Source organism: Mobula birostris, chromosome 4 (assembly GCF_030028105.1).
Source record: "Mobula birostris isolate sMobBir1 chromosome 4, sMobBir1.hap1, whole genome shotgun sequence".
NCBI classification, from domain to species: Eukaryota; Metazoa; Chordata; class Chondrichthyes; order Myliobatiformes; family Myliobatidae; genus Mobula; species Mobula birostris.
In genome coordinates, this window is record NC_092373.1 from 28,217,319 (window position 1) to 28,233,092 (window position 15,774).

General features: G+C 40.5%; 1 protein-coding gene across 2 annotated transcripts; it reads left to right on the plus strand.

Moving 5' to 3' along the window:
* Positions 1–570: 570 nt before the first annotated feature.
* LOC140195870 (odorant receptor 131-2) lies at positions 571–14,373 on the plus strand. 2 transcript variants are annotated; one of them, XM_072254510.1, is made up of 3 exons: positions 571–611; positions 1,404–1,586; positions 12,842–14,373. In XM_072254510.1, the coding sequence occupies exon 3, from the start codon at positions 12,946–12,948 to the stop codon at positions 13,939–13,941; it is 996 nt and encodes a 331-aa protein (XP_072110611.1). In that variant the 5' UTR covers positions 571–611; positions 1,404–1,586; positions 12,842–12,945; the 3' UTR covers positions 13,942–14,373. The 2 variants fall into 2 exon arrangements, with proteins under 2 accessions (XP_072110611.1, XP_072110609.1); XM_072254508.1 differs by lacking the exon at positions 571–611 and having other exon boundaries at positions 1,359–1,586.
* Positions 14,374–15,774: the final 1,401 nt, after the last annotated feature.

Here is a 15,774-nt window from a genome sequence, read left to right on the forward strand (position 1 = left end):
GTTTTCATCCTTAATGCTGTGTATCTCTTCCCAGAAGGTAGAGGGGAAAACAGGTGATGTCCAGGATGAGTGGGATCCTTTGAAATACAAGTAGCCTTCTTTTGAAGTCTGCCAGTATAAATGTCTCTGAGGGAGGGTAATGTTGTGCCAATAACCCGCTCTGCTACCCTCACCACCCGCTGCAAGTCCTTCCTGTTCTGTTCTGTGCAGCTGGCAAACCACACTGCACAGCAATACGTCAGTATCCGTAAAGTATCCCTATACTTGAGAAAGATTGCTTAACATATACCTCCACTTCATTGGGCAGGATGGTTTTAGAGGTCGCCTTACTTTAAGGAAGTTAACATTAATCGGGTACACTTTTCAGAGCTCAAAGCACACACCTACTCAGCTGTTCTGATTGGTTCCTCACTTCCCTTCCAGTGGAAACCAGCCTGACATTGCGTTCAGCAGCTTGTGTTACAACAATGCCTGCAGATACTCTCAGAGCTAAAGCGTGTTAGTAATCACAAAAAGGCAACTTTAAAAATAATTATTGTGAAAAATTGCTGCAAGAAAGAAAGATAGCATACCATATATTTGTTGAAGTTTGCATGGAAGATACCAGAAAGGTAAGATAAATCACAGAGGTTCTATGCAAAGAGGAATTTTAGTAAAACAATTAATCAAAATATTTGAGCTTTATTATTGACTGAAACAGTTATTAACAGAAACTCAGAAAAATATTTTTACTAGTATTGCATCTTAACTGTTAATTACAAGCTGGTTTTCATTTATCATGATCTATTTGTTCCGAACAGCAACGCTGCTTCTAACCATGCTTTAACAAAATGTTGTATCAGATTGTCACTATGCCTTCAGAGTGAAATTGATGTTGGGAGATTGGCTGCCAACTAATGAATTTGCCTTATTGTGCTTTCCTTTGGGAGCATTTATCAGGGTGTAGTTTTAGAGGTATTGAATTATGGTCATTAACCTAAAAGAAAATCTCAGCTACTGTATACCCAACCACTTAAGAATACAGAGAAAATAGATGTGTACCTGTCCATTGTTACCGAGTGCCAATGGCCAGTGACACAAGCACATATTTATTAGGTATCCTGTCCTTTCAATAGAATTGCTGGTAAAATCAGAGATTGAGTCTATTGCCTTAACATAGATGAGAAGAGCATTTCCAGCAGGCTTCTATAGATTCCTCTCAAAGCTCACCAAGATTACATTTTTATTTCAACAGCCTAACTGGAAGTGCATTGTTCCCTTCACGCTTCTGATGATTCATTCTGGCATCTTCAACTTCTGAGACCAGTTCTGTAATCTGAAGGCAGTGAACATTTACTCATCGTAATTGTGTGTGGCAGGAGACCATGTTGTATACTAACAAATGGCTTTTTTTAATTTTAAAGTCACGTTATGGCAGTAATGAGAGTGGAACAAAGAACATTCATTGGGCTCTAAGTGTGAAGATGACAGAGAACACCCAGTTAAATGCAGAAACCCCGAAGGCTGCTCACTGCCACTTCACAGGAAGAAATTATTCACATCATTTCTAAAGAACTTACAGAAATCTGAATTGACATAAACTTCAGGTACTTAGCAAACAATTTTTCTGAAAATGGCTGAGATGTAATTGAATATTTAATGATGTTTTTCGTTCTTTATTTTCTCTGTGGCCCTAAAAAAATGTGGACCAATGCATTTAAAAACTTCAAAAGGTAATGGATTTTACTAAGTTTCTAAATATTTTTGATACTTTATCTTACATCTATGTTGATTTTTAATTTATAGTGTGTAAAATATTTAAAATACGAGTTAAAAATTGGGCTTTTTTTCTTCCCATTTCCTGTCTGTGATTGGACACACTGATGTGTTCTAGAGGTTCCCCAAACACTTGGCTTATAGCAAGTGACACTAAGAGAGAAGCAGCTCACAGCTTGAAGCTTGTTGAGTCTATGTGGACTAATTCCTTTTGAGGATCGTGGCTACTGAATATAGACACCAAGTTTGTCATTATTTGTCAGAGGGACAACATAAAATGTTGCTAGAAAGTTTGTGAAAGCTGTAGAATTTTCTCTATTTCTGCATAAATATGACCGAAAATGTGATCAGATCTTCATGTAAATCCCAAGACTAGATAAAGAGAACCTAATTAAATAACTAACACAAAAAACATTATCCTTGTTCATTTATTTATTGAGAAAAATGAGCTGATAGTACATGCATTTTTTGGAAAACATATGTGAACCTCTGGGGTAATGCTTTCTACAAAGCTACTTGGAGTCAAATGTTTCAATCAATAAGATCAGATTGGAGGTGCGGGTTTGTAGATGTGCCCTGTCCTATAAAAAAAAGGCACACCAAGTCAGGTTACTGACAGAGCCTGCTCTTCCGAGAACCATCTGTTCATGTGCTCGACGGCTTGCAATCATGGAGGGAACAACAAATTCAAAACTGTATCAAGACATTTTACAGGAGAATGTCAGGGAAGCAGTCCGTCACCTGAAGCTTACTAGAAGTTGGAAAATGCAACAAGACAACGATCTAAAAGACGAGAGTAAATCAACAACAGAATGGTTTTAAAAAAAAGAAAATTTGTTTTGTAAGTCCTGACCCTAATCGTGTAGAAAGGTTGTGGGAGGACCTGAAGCAAGCAGTTCATGCAAGAAAGCCCACTAACATTCCAGAGTTGAAGCAGTTTTGTAAGGAGAAATGGCCTAAAAGTCCTCCAAACCGATGTGCAGGGCTGATCAAGAGTTACTGGAAACATTTGGTTGAAGTTTTTGCTGTACAGGGGGTCACATCAAATACTGAAAGCAAGGGTTCACCTACTTTTTCCAACAAATACAACTAATATTGAATCATTTATTTCAATAAATAAAAGAACAAGTATAATGTTTTGTGTTATTTATTTAATTGGGTTTTCTTTATCTGGTTTTATCTGATCATATTTTAGGTCATATATATGCAGAAGGAGAAAATTCTACAGGGTTCACGAGCTTTCTGGCACCACTGTAGAACATGGAACAGTACAGCACAGGAGCAAGTGCTTTGGCACGCAATGTCGTGCTTCATCAACTTAATTAGTAATCAAATGACCAGCTAAACTAACCCCTTCTGCCCGAACAACGTCCATGTCCTTCCATTTTCCTCACATTCATATGTCTATCTAAACATTTCTTAAAAACCTTTACTGTATCTGCCTCCACTACCACCCAGGCAGCACGTTCCAGGCACCCACCTCTCCCTGTGTTTTTTTTTAAAACTTGCCCCGACATCTCCATCAAACTTAACCCCTCACACTTTAAATCTTTAAACGCAAGTCCTCTGGTATCAGACTATGGGACCCTGGGAAAAAGATACTGTCTGTCCACTCTATCTATGCCTCTCGTAATCTTATAATTTTCTATCAGATATCCCCTCGGCCTCCACCCTCCAGAGCCTGTCCAACCTCTTGTTGTAGCACATGCTCTCTAATCCAGACAACATCCTGGTAAACTTCTTCTGCACCCTTTCTAAAGCCTCGACATCCTTCCAACAATGGGGTGACCAGAACTGTATATAATCTTTGGGATGCAGCCAAGCCAGAGCTTTATAAAGCTGGAACGTAACCTCCTGACCTTTGAACTGAATGCCTTGATAAATAAAGACAAGCATGTTCCTTCTTAACCATCTTATCAACCTGTGTAGTCACTTTCAGAGAGCTATGAACATGGACCCTATGATCCCTGTGTTCATCAACAATGTTAAGAGTCTTGCCCTTAACAGAGTACGGTACTGTCTCTTTACATTTGACCCACCGAGGTGCAACGCTTTACACTTAGCTGGATTAAAATCCATCTGCCATTTCTCTGTCCATATCTCCAACTGATCATTTTCCCTGTGTCCGCAACACCATCAATCTTCATATCATTTGCAAGCTTACTAACCCACCTATCTACAGTACCTGACAACCAGTCAGGGCCATCTAATGTACACTTATGTACTTTTCGTCTCAGCTCTGGTTTTTCTGTGCCTCTGCCTTACAGTCTGCAGGTCAGCAGCAGGGATAATGTGCGAATAAGTGTAGCTCTGCTTAGTCTTTTGACCCCGCCATGGCAGGGCCGCTTCACTGTAATAGTCATAGTAAAGATGGGGAACACCTCTCAGCTCTAGCAGGGTTTGCAGGCCATTATTACCTAGCTGTGATACCACACTCTTAGATGAGCTCAATGCCTTTTATTCACGCTTTGTAAGGGAGAATAAAACTACACCTGTGCGAGTCCCTGCAGCGTCCGGTGACCTTGTGACCTCTGTCTCGGAGCCCAACATCAGGACCCTTTCAGGAGGTCGCAAGGTGTCAGGGCTGGTGATGTACCTGGTAGGGCTCTTTTTTAAAATATTTTATTTATGTTTTTCTACAAACTACAGCATAGAAGAAAAAATCAGCAGTATAAATAGAAGGATCATTGCAAAACAGACAAAAATAACAATAATATCTTAACAAATGAGCAAATCACCCATATTAAAAGTGAAAAATTGGAAAGGAAAGCACCCAACCCACCCAATATCCAACTCCAAGCCAACCATTATATTATAAGTATTTGAAAGGACTCTTAAGATAAACTTTTATTACCCCAGAACTATATATTGTAGTAAAAAGAGAAATGAATAATAATAAGGCAGACTGCTACCTAATCAAAGAATCAGAGAAAGCTGGAAATGCAGGACCTGACAATCAAGGGAAGAAAAAAAATACACCTGTCAATCTAGGTGAGAATTATGAAAATGTTCAAGAAAAGATCCCCACACCTTATGAAACTTCATGTCCGAATTAAGAAGTGAATAGTAAATCTTCTCAGGATCGAAACAAGACATAATATCCCTAAGCCAATGAACATGGGCAGGGGGAACTACATCTCTCCACTTAAAGAGTACTGCACATCTAGCTAAAAGAGAGGCAAAAGACAATGTTTATCATTTAGCCGGGATCAAATGCTTGTCAGAGTCTGGAGAAATACTGAAAAGAGTGATCAAAGGATCAGGTTCCAAATGACAAATGACAACTTAATATAGAAGATAAAGTTTTAAAAAAACATCTTTCCAAAATTCTTCCAAAGTAGGACAGGCCCAATACATATGAATAAGGGAAGCCTCACCTCCTTTGCATTTGTCACACCAGGGACTAATATCAGGATAGAAATTTGCCAATTTGGTTTTAGACATATGAGCCCTGTGGACAACTTTAAACTGCAAAAGACAGTGACAAGCACATAAAGAACTTGAATTGACTGACTTAAGAATTGACTCCCAAACCACGTCGGACAAAGAAAAACCTAAGTCATGCTCCCAAGCAGTTTTAATTTTATCACTAGGGGCTCGTCTGAAATGCATAAAGTTAACACAAATAGTAGAAATTAAACCTTTACCCCAGGGGTTCATTTGAAGAAACAAGTCTACAATATTTTTATCAGGTTGTTCAGGAAAATGTGGTGTTAAAGAGCTAATGAAATGTCTAATTTGAAGATATCTAAAAAAATGAGTATTCAGTAAATTAAACTTTGTAGACAACTGTTCAAAAGTCACAAACCAATTGTCTATAAAAAGATCTTCAAAACGCCTGATACCTCTCCGACACCAGTTTTGGAATATGGAATCCTGCATAGAAGGTTGAAATAAATGATTGTATAGAATAGGACTAGAAAGGGAAAAGCTATAAAAGCCATGATACTTTCTAAATTGAGCCCATATTCTCAGACTATGCCTGATTACAGGATTAATAATAAATTTTGGCAAGTGGCAAGGAAGTATAAATCTAAGTAAAGCTGGAATAGATGATTTCTTATAAGTGTTCAATTCCATTGCCACCCATGTTGGACAAATAGACTGATTATAAAAGTAGGACTAGGTGGGGCTCTTAAAACCTGTGCCAACCAGGTGTCAGGGCTGTTCAAGGACACCTTTAAACTCTCATTGCTATAGCTGGAGGATCCTGTCTACTTCAAATGGGTGACAGTCATAGAGTCGTGGAGACGTAGAGCACTACAGCACAGAATCAGGCCCTGTGCCCCCCAGATCCATGCCAAACTATTATTCTGCCTAATCCCACCGACCTGCACCTGGATCATAGCCCTCTATACAAACCCGCCCCATCCATGTACCTGTACAAATTTCATTTAAAGTGTTGAAATTGAATCCATTTATGCTGGCAGCTCATTCCACACTCTCACTACTCACCGAGTGAAGATCGCCCTCGTGTTCCCCTTAAAAATGTCAACCTTTACCCTCTACCCTATCTATACCCTTCCTAATTTTGTATATGTCTATCAAATCTTCCCTCAATCTTCTATGTTCCAAGGAATAAAGTCCTAACCTATTCAATCTTTCCTATATGATCTCCTATTTCTGGTCTCACTAGCACGTGGATGGGTAGAAATCCTAAGAACACAACCCTGGAGGTCCTGTCCTTTAACTTAGCGCCTGTCGCCACTTCGCAGGATGTCATCACCCCTCCTACCCATGTCGTTGGTACTGATGTGGACCATAACCTCTGGCTGCTTGCCCTCCCACTTGAGAATGCCGTGGACTCGATCCAAGGTATCCCAGACCCTGGCACCCCAGAGAAAAAAAATCCAGGAATTTTGTTCTCATCAACAGAACCTTCTTCCTGTTCCCCTAACCAATGAACTACCTATCTCCACAGCTTGCCTCTTCTCCCCCCTTCCCTTCTGAGCCACAGAGCCAGACTCAGTGCCAGAGACCTGACCACTGTGGCCTTCCTCTGCTCAGTCATCCAAAGTGGTATACCAGTTATTGAGGGGAATGGAAACAGGGAGACTCTACATGAGCTGCCTATCCCCTTTCTCCTCCTGACAGTCACCCAGCTACCTGCACCCTTCACCTTGAGTGTAACTACTTCCATATATGTCCTGCCTATCAACCCCTCAGCCTCCCGACTGATCCGGAGTTCATCCAATTGCAGCTCCAACTCCTTAGCATGGTCTATTGGAAGCCGCAGCCAGATACACTTCTTACAGGCGTAGTCGTCAGGGACACCAGAGGTCTCCATGCCTTCCCACGTCCCGCAAAGGGGAACATTCCACTATCCTGCCCAGCATTCTCTCTCCTCTAAATGTGCAATAAGGAAAGAAAGAATAAATAATGAAAGTGATCAACCTATAGCCTACGCCTCTCCGTACTGAAGCCTCAATGAGCCAAAGCCGCGACTTCCCACTCTAATACTGGCCCACTCCCACAATGGCCACTCCATTTAAACCAAACTTATTTTTATTGGATCTTACCAAGTGCCTAATTATGTGCAATCCAGTGTTCTCTTGGGAACTGTGATGTGCAACGTGTCTGTTATACTAGTGCCCAAGAAGAGCAGGGTGAGCTGCCTCAATGACTATTCCCAGTGGCACTTGCATCTCCTGTGATGAAGTGCTTTGAGAGGGTAGTCATGGCTGGAATCAACTCCTAAGCCAGGACCCACAGCAGTTTTCCTATCACCACAGTAGGTCTACAGTGGATGCAGTCTCACTGGCTCTCCACTCGGCCTTTGTTCACATAGGCAATAGCAATACTCTTACATCAGGCCGCTGTTTATTGACTACAGATCAGAGTCCAACAGAGTCATACCCTCAGTTAGAATCATCAAGCTCCAAAGCCTGGGTCTCCGTATCTCTCGGCAACTGGATCCTTGACTTCCTCACTGGGAGACTATGGTCTGTGTGGATCAGAAATAACATCTCCTCCTTGCTGGCAATCAACACCGGCACACCTCAAGGATGTGTGCTCAGCCCACTGCTGTATTTTCTCTAAACCCATGACTGTGTGGCTAGGCAGAGCTCAAATGTCATCTATGATTCTGCCGACGAAACTACTATTGTTGGCAAAATTCCATGTGGTGATGAGGAGGCATACAGGAGCAAAATAGATCAGCTGTTTGAGTGGCGTCATAAAAATAACCTTGCACTCAATGTCAGTAAGGCAAGGAATTGATTGTTGACTTTGGGGGGGGGGGGGGGGGGGGGGGAGTCCAGAAAATACACACCAGACCTCATCAAGGGATTAGAAAAGGAAAGGATGAGTGTTTTCAAGTTCCTGGGTGGCAGTCAGCATCTCTGACAGTCTATCCTAGGCCCAACATATGGATAGAAAAGGAATGGAGGGTTATAGGCTGAGTGCAAGTTGGTGGGACTCGATGAGAGTAAGAGTTCGGCCCGAACTAAAAGGGCCGAGATGGCCTGTTTCCCTGCTGTAATTGTTATATGGTTATATTGATGCAATTACAAAGAAGGCATGATAGCAGTTATATTTCATTTGGAGTTTGAGGAGAATTGGTATGTCACCAAGGACGCTTGCAAATTTCTACAGATGTACGATGAAGAGCATTCTAACGGATTGCATCACAATTTGGTATGGAGGGGCCAGTGCACAGGATTGGAAACGCTGTAAACTCAGCCAGCACCATCATGGACACTGGCCTCCCTGGCATCATGAACACCTTCAAAAGGCAATGCCTCGAAAGGGCAGCATCCATCACTCAGGACTCCTTTCACCCAGGACATGACCTCTTCTCATTACTTTTTAGTTCTTTCTCTTTTTATGTGGCAGGGGATTGACATCTTTCTTCCAACTACTTCTATATTTTTCTGTATTTTATGGTTGTCTGGAGAAGACAGATCTCAGAGTTGTATTCTGCTTACATTGATAATAAATTGAACCTTTCAGTGTTTCAGAAACAGCTTCATCCCGTCATCAGATTTCTGCGTGGAGACGGAGTCCATATACACTTCCTCAGTAATTTTCCCCTCTTTTTGCAGCACTATTTAATTAGTTGTCTTTTTATATATACTTACTATAATTTATAATTATGTATCACAATGTACTGCTGTTGCAAAACAACAAGTTCCACAACACATGCCAGTGATATTAAATCTGATTCTGAGAAGAATAATTATATAATCATGAAAAGGAGTTTGCACTCCTGCCCTATTAGAGGGACCAGCAAGAGTGCCAGGATGGAGACAGGAAGAGGGGTGGTGTAATGATGATGGAAATAAGCATGAAAGTATTAAATAAGACCATAAAACGTAGGAGCAGAATTCGGCCATTTGGCCCAGCGAGTCTGTTCCACCATTCCATTATGGTTGATTTATTATCCCTCTCAACCCCATTCCGCTCCCTTCTTCCCGTGACCTTTGACACCCTTACTAATCAAGAGCCTATGTCAATCTCCGCTTTAAATATACCCAAAGCCTTAGCTCCCACAGCCGTCTATGACAATGACAGAATCTCCACCTCTGGCTGAAGAAATTCCTCCTCATCTCTGTTTAAAGGGATCGCCCCGATATTAAAGACATTTTCATACTTCTAACACATGATAATTGACAGGCAGATTTAACAGTTCCATAGAGACAAATAAACATAATAGGTTCTTAACACAACTATGCAAAGGAAAATACCACAATACAAACTAATTTTGCAATTTCAAATTGGCATGAGGTCTCTTGGAATGTCAAAGATGTGTCAAGTTTTATTGGCGTCTGTATTTTTTCAAACAATTCGGCTAATTGTCAACAATTTATCATTATTGCAAAGCAACTAGAGAAGCAGCTATGTCCATTATAAAGCTGTTACCATTTCAGTACTGATTTTAATAATGTTTTGCCATTGTGAGTAGACTTGTCTTTATTTGATTGTTGCATTTACCTTTGAGATGATTGCTCTTTACAACTGAACATGAAGAACACAAGTAATAAGAGAAAAAAATGGGACCTATAACACTTTAAGCCTCTTCAAGAGCCTTCAAATGGAGGGCTATGTGTGTGTGTGTGTGGGGGGGGGGGGGGGGGGGAGGGGGAGGATTAGATTGATCTTAGAGTAGGTTAAAAGGTCTACAACAACATCATGGGCCAAAGAGCCTGTACTCTCCACTGCATTCTATATTCTACTAATCAGCTTAACATAGAATATCCTGCCTCAAGTCCAGCTTCCCAGTCAACTACCTTATCCACTGATTCCTATTGTAAAATTAAAACCAGCTAATTTTAAATTAAGTTGCAATCAATGACAAACATTAAACCATCTATGCCTTTAAAGGCATCCGTTAGTCTTGAGACCATGGATCTGCGCCTGGAAAGTCTTCACTCTCCAGGGCACAGGCCTGGGCAAGGTTGTATGAAAGACTAGCAGTTGCCTATGCTACGAGTCTCCCCTCTCCACGACACCAATGTTGTCCAAGAGAAGGGCACTAGGACCCATACAGCTTGGCACCAGTGTCATCGCAGAGCAATGTGTGATTAAGGGCCTTGCTCAAGGACACAACACGTTCCCTCGGCTGGGGCTTGAACTCACGACTTTCAGGTCGCTAGTCCAATGCCTTAACCACTTGGCCACGTGCCCACAATGCCTTTAAGGATGAATATTAACCTTGCATTTTTATCTAGAACTAGTTTTAACCCTGCTTTATTATTACAACAAACTTTAACACTGCTATCTCTTTAAACTCAACCAACATTAATCCTACTCTACTCAGAACAGGACAGGCCCTTCCACTCCTACAAGTTTGGTCTACCGTGACCAAATTATACCTCAGTGCTTCTTGCATGGTCTCATATCTTTCAACAAGCTAACCAAACAAAAATCTTGTAATCTCAGTCTTAAAATTGTAATTAACTCTGCATCAGCTACCTTTTGTAGCTAGTAATGTTCCCTCTAATTTGTAATGACTACTGTGCACAAAAATCTCGTGCTGTGAAATGTTTTGCCCAGTGACAACAACATGTGCACACTGAATTTTTAAGTGGAAGTAAACCTGAAGCTATTCTAAGGATAATAAACTACCAAGTGCAGTTTGTTGTTCATCGTTAAAAAGAAATAAAATGCCACACAGGAAATACAAAATGAAATGCGATTGGTATGATAGTGAAATATACTTAAAACGCCAATGAGTTAGAGGGCGACAACCTTTTGTGCGCAGTGCAAGTTCCTTTGTGCGCTAGTAGCAAATGATGGTGGAAACATTGGTGGCTGATGTCTTCTCTAACTGCACAATCTCCTACATTCAACTAATTAACACAATTCATTGTGATAGTAATCTCGGCATGGAGCCTAGAAGCAACCATTCAGTAAGAAGTCCAGTATTCCCAAATAGCCTTTCACTCAGTAATGTTCCTTTGTATAGTTCGACGATCTTCTTATTCCTTGTGTTTGCTCCAAACCACCAGAGGGCTGAGCTTAATTAGTAATCTTCCATGGGGAACTCTATCAAATTTATTTTGGAGAATTCAAAGCCACTTTGTAGCGTGCACCAAGGTTAATCTAAAACATCACTGCCTTGAAGAAATTAAGGAGAAGGCAAAATCTTCCTTGCTAAACAAAATGAAGAACAATTAAAGCAAAATAGTAGTTGGCTCCCTTCATCCCACACCTATTATTTGTTTTTCCAGAAGTGAGGCAGGTGAAATAACTTTATTCATAGTTTAATGACAAGTTCAAGTTTACTGTTGTCTTAGGCATATGTTCCCTCTAATTTTACAGGTTGTAAGTGCCAAAAAAATAGATCTTTTTCAGCAACACAGTATATTCCAAGAATAGGACAAACATAATTTATCATAAACATTAATTCTAATGAACTAAACATTGCGATGTGAAGGTGGGACCTGAGCAGTTACTGACAAAATTGCTTTCCCTGAAATATTAACTGTCTGAACATCAGATTGCGTATCTGATGAAAACAAAAATGTCACCAGGAGTGAACAGGAACAGGATCTGTTCACTCAATACATTTCATTTCTAATTATTTAGAATGTCAAGTTTCCTAATCTGTTTCTTCCCCATCCTACCTCAGTAACTGCTCTGCTTTGTGTCCCTCTGCAGTTAAAACTATGCCTTGTGTCATGCAGGTCAGGCAGCATTTGTGGAGAGAGAAACAACAAAAACATTTCAAGGCTCTTTTACTGTCCTTTTTTTAATTTTGAGTCTAGAATTTTTTTTTTACTTGTTTTGTCATGTCTTTGTTTACACCATCCTATTTTAGTCATTAATAAAAATCAAAATCCAAATTGATTTTAGTGTAATAGAGCACTACAGCACAAAATCAGGAGATCAGGAAACAGGCCCTTCAGCCCATCTAGTCCATGCCAAACTATTTGCCTAGTCCCATCAACTTGAACCATCGCCCTCCATACCACCCTCATCCATGTAGTTATCCAAAGTTTTCTTAAATGTTGAAATTGAACTTGCATCCATCACTTCTACTGGCAGCTCATTTCACATTCGCACCACCCTCTGAGAGAAGTAGTTGCCCCTCACTTCTTAAATATTTTGCCTTTCACCCTTAACCCATGACCTCTAGTTCTAGTCTCACCCAACCTCAGTGGAAAATGTCTCCTTGCGCTTACCCTACTGATGTCATACATAATATTCTATATCTCTATCAAATCTCCCCTCATTCTCCTACGCTCCAGGGAATAAAGTCCCTACCTGTTCAACCTTTGCCTCTAACTCAGGTCCTCAAGTTCTGGCAACATCCTTGGTAAGACTCCATGATCAATGACTGGTGATCACTAAGGAGCAGCTTCTATTCAATGAGTTAGTAGCAAGCCAAAGACAATGAATTCAATTCAGTGAATCTGGAGCTTACTGCAGGTATTAGGAGAAAGAATATTCAGTTCAATTTATACAAACTAATTGTGAGATAGGCATCCTTGACATAGTTAGTCCAAGAAGGAGAGGCAATTTCACCCATTTTATATAGAGAATTAGATAATTTTCCATGTATAATGAATTCAATAATTATCCAACTTTCTTTTCCTATTGTGCTTAATAATGTTCAGCTAAGTTCATTGTTTCTTCTCTTTAGAGATCTCTAGTTGCAGACAAATAACGGCAATGAACAATGAAGTGCTGAGACGGCAAAATGAGCCTTACTATAAGCATTAATACTTGGTGGAAGAATACCTTTGTATGGTTTGTTCATTCCAGTTACAAGGAGCATTAAAGGAAGGCATGAACAGCTCTAACGAGACTTCCGATTATTTTTTTGGTGCAGTGAAGACTTCAGTTTATCTAATTGATTTTATCGTCACTGCGGTATGCAGTCATGTTATAATTAGCACGGTGCAGCAAGAGTTGGAATTGAAACGAGAGACAAGATACTTTCTCCTGTGCCAGCATCTCATCTACTCTTCCATATACTTCGCCTTAGGCACATTGACGAACGGCTTTCGACTCTTCAAAGTCAGCTCACCCCGAGTGCTTTGCTGGATCCTGCTCTCTGTACAAATAACGTTCGCACAATGCATCATGCTGACTTTAACCCTCATGTCCTTCAATGCATGTCTAGCTATCTGCTGGCCACTGCGATATCTTTCACTTGTTGGTTCCGCAAAAAAGAAAATAACCCCAGTAATATGGATATTAGCCGTGCAGAATTCACTGTGGTCATTAATCCATCAAAGCCTGAATGCCTCAGTGACGTATATAATTGGAAACGACCCAAACTGTCCAAATCCACTGGATGGATTTGCTTCAAGGCAAATTGGAATTGCATTTATTCTACTGTGTTTTCTTGTGATTTTAATAAGCTATTGTTTAATATACCGAGAAGGAAGACGGGCTGGGCATTTTGTGTCCTCCAATGTGCAAGCAAGGAATACCATTCTCATCCACGGCATGCAATTAAGTTTCTTCATTCTCCCAGTTTTGCTCACAGTAGGAATAAGTAATAAGCCTAACTTAATAATACTAAAACTAGTCAACACTGTCGTTTTTTCCATAGCCCAGTGTCTCAGTCCGGTGATATATGGCCTCAGGTGTAAAGAGCTTAGAAATAAATTAGCGGATACCAAATTCTGTTGCTGTGTTTTAAAACATGGGAAGAAAAATGCCTGTGTAATTGGACTGAGTGAAATCCATGCCATTGACACCATCGCTGATGCCAGAAGCAGCCAAATCTCATGATCACTGGTTATTCTCAACATGTTAAAAGAGGTTAACAGGTCAGCACAACATCGTGGGCTGAAGGGCCTGTACTGTGCTGTAATGCTCTATGTTCCCCGTCGCTTTGCTGCATTTCATGGAATCATACAATGAGAAGTTATTCAGCCCACTGGAGGAAACTATCGAATTCACTTCAATGTCCTGATTGCTACCTGATATAGAGCAGTGCAACGCAGAAACAAGCCATCAGCCCATGATGTTGTGCTGAACTAATTAAACTAGTAATTAAACACATAACTCAACCAATCCTTTCTGCCAACTCAATATACATATCCCTCTCTCCTATGCTCACTCATGTCTCCTCCTACGAAGCTCTTAAATGACTGTCATATCCACCTTCACCACCACCCCAGGCACGCACCCCTCTCCGTGGAAAAACACTCCCCCCACCCCCACATGTCCTTTGAATGAATCCCCTCTCACCCTAAATGCATGTCCTCAAGTATTAGGCATTTGGATCCTGCAATGCAACATTAGACCACAAGACATAGAAGAATTAGGCCATTCAGCCCATCGAGTCTGCTCCACCATTCTGTCATGGCTGATCCTGGATCCCACTCAACCCCAGCAAATCCAGCAAATTCCTACCCTTCCCTTCAAATATGTAACATATTTTATTGACTATCATTCACACAAGAAATTCTGCAGATACTGGAAATCCAGAGGAGCACATACAAAATGCTGGAGAAACTCAGCAAGTCAAGCAGCATCTATGGAGAGGAATGAAGAGTCAATGTATCAAAAGTATTAACATTAAAACTTAACTTTATCATTCCACCATTCTCTCTGGCAGTAAATAGCCATCACTGAAAATCTCTCCTACTCCTGTCCCTTTAACCTGTAAACTCCCCTACCTCACACCTACATCCCTCCCCCCTTTGTTAATAGAGAATCATCAGTAACTCTTAAAAACTGTAGAAGTTTTGTTTTGAATTAGATTTTTCTATTATTTTAGCAAATGAATTCTCCAGTTGACACTGTCACTGTTTCTAGAGGGTGGCAGTTAACAGAGTTGAATTCCATACCTTGCTAATTTTGTATTAGTCTCTGGCTTGAGCAAGTGGCACTGGAATTGAAACACACATTGTTTCATTAAACAGACATTCAGACTCAAGCTGGATGCTCCCTTATTGCCAACATGAATGAGATTGAAGAGGAAAATTATTCATTTATCTTCATATAACATCTCCTCCAGACAGTCTCCAACTAATACATATTCACTATTCTCTCACGTTCAGGCACTCTGGATCCTCACCCCATCACAGTCACACTCTTTGATCCCTACATCCCCTTTTCTGCTACTTAAATCTTTGTTTTCTAATTCTGCTCAGATCTGAAATTCCAGAATTTCAAGTATTTAATTCTAGATTCCAAAACCTCTAGTCATTTGTGTCTCTAACTTGAAATATTAATTTCTTCCCTTTCCACAGGTGCTGCCTGACCTCTGACTGTTTCCAGCATTTTCTGTTGTTATTTCAAATTTCCAGCATCTGTAGTTTTATTTTGTTTTTCAAATTCCATGGATCAAAAGAGCTGCAGATGCTGAAAGTCTGAAATAAAATCAGGAACTGCTGAAAGGGGGCAACAGGTCAGGCAGCATCTATGGAGAGAGAAATGGAGTTAACAATTCAAATCAATTTTCTTTTGTCAGACCAAAAGTCTCTGACTTGATACATTACCCTGCTTCTCTTTGCCTAAATGCCATCTGGCCTGTTGTTGTTTCCATCTTTGTCTTGTTGTATAGGGATCGATAGACACAATGCTACAAATTTAACGGAACAAAATTACACCTTC

Coding starts and splice junctions, on each gene's coding strand:
- LOC140195870 (XM_072254510.1), top strand. CDS start 12,946: ATGGTTTGTTCATTCCAGTTACAAGGAGCATTAAAGGAAGGCATGAAC.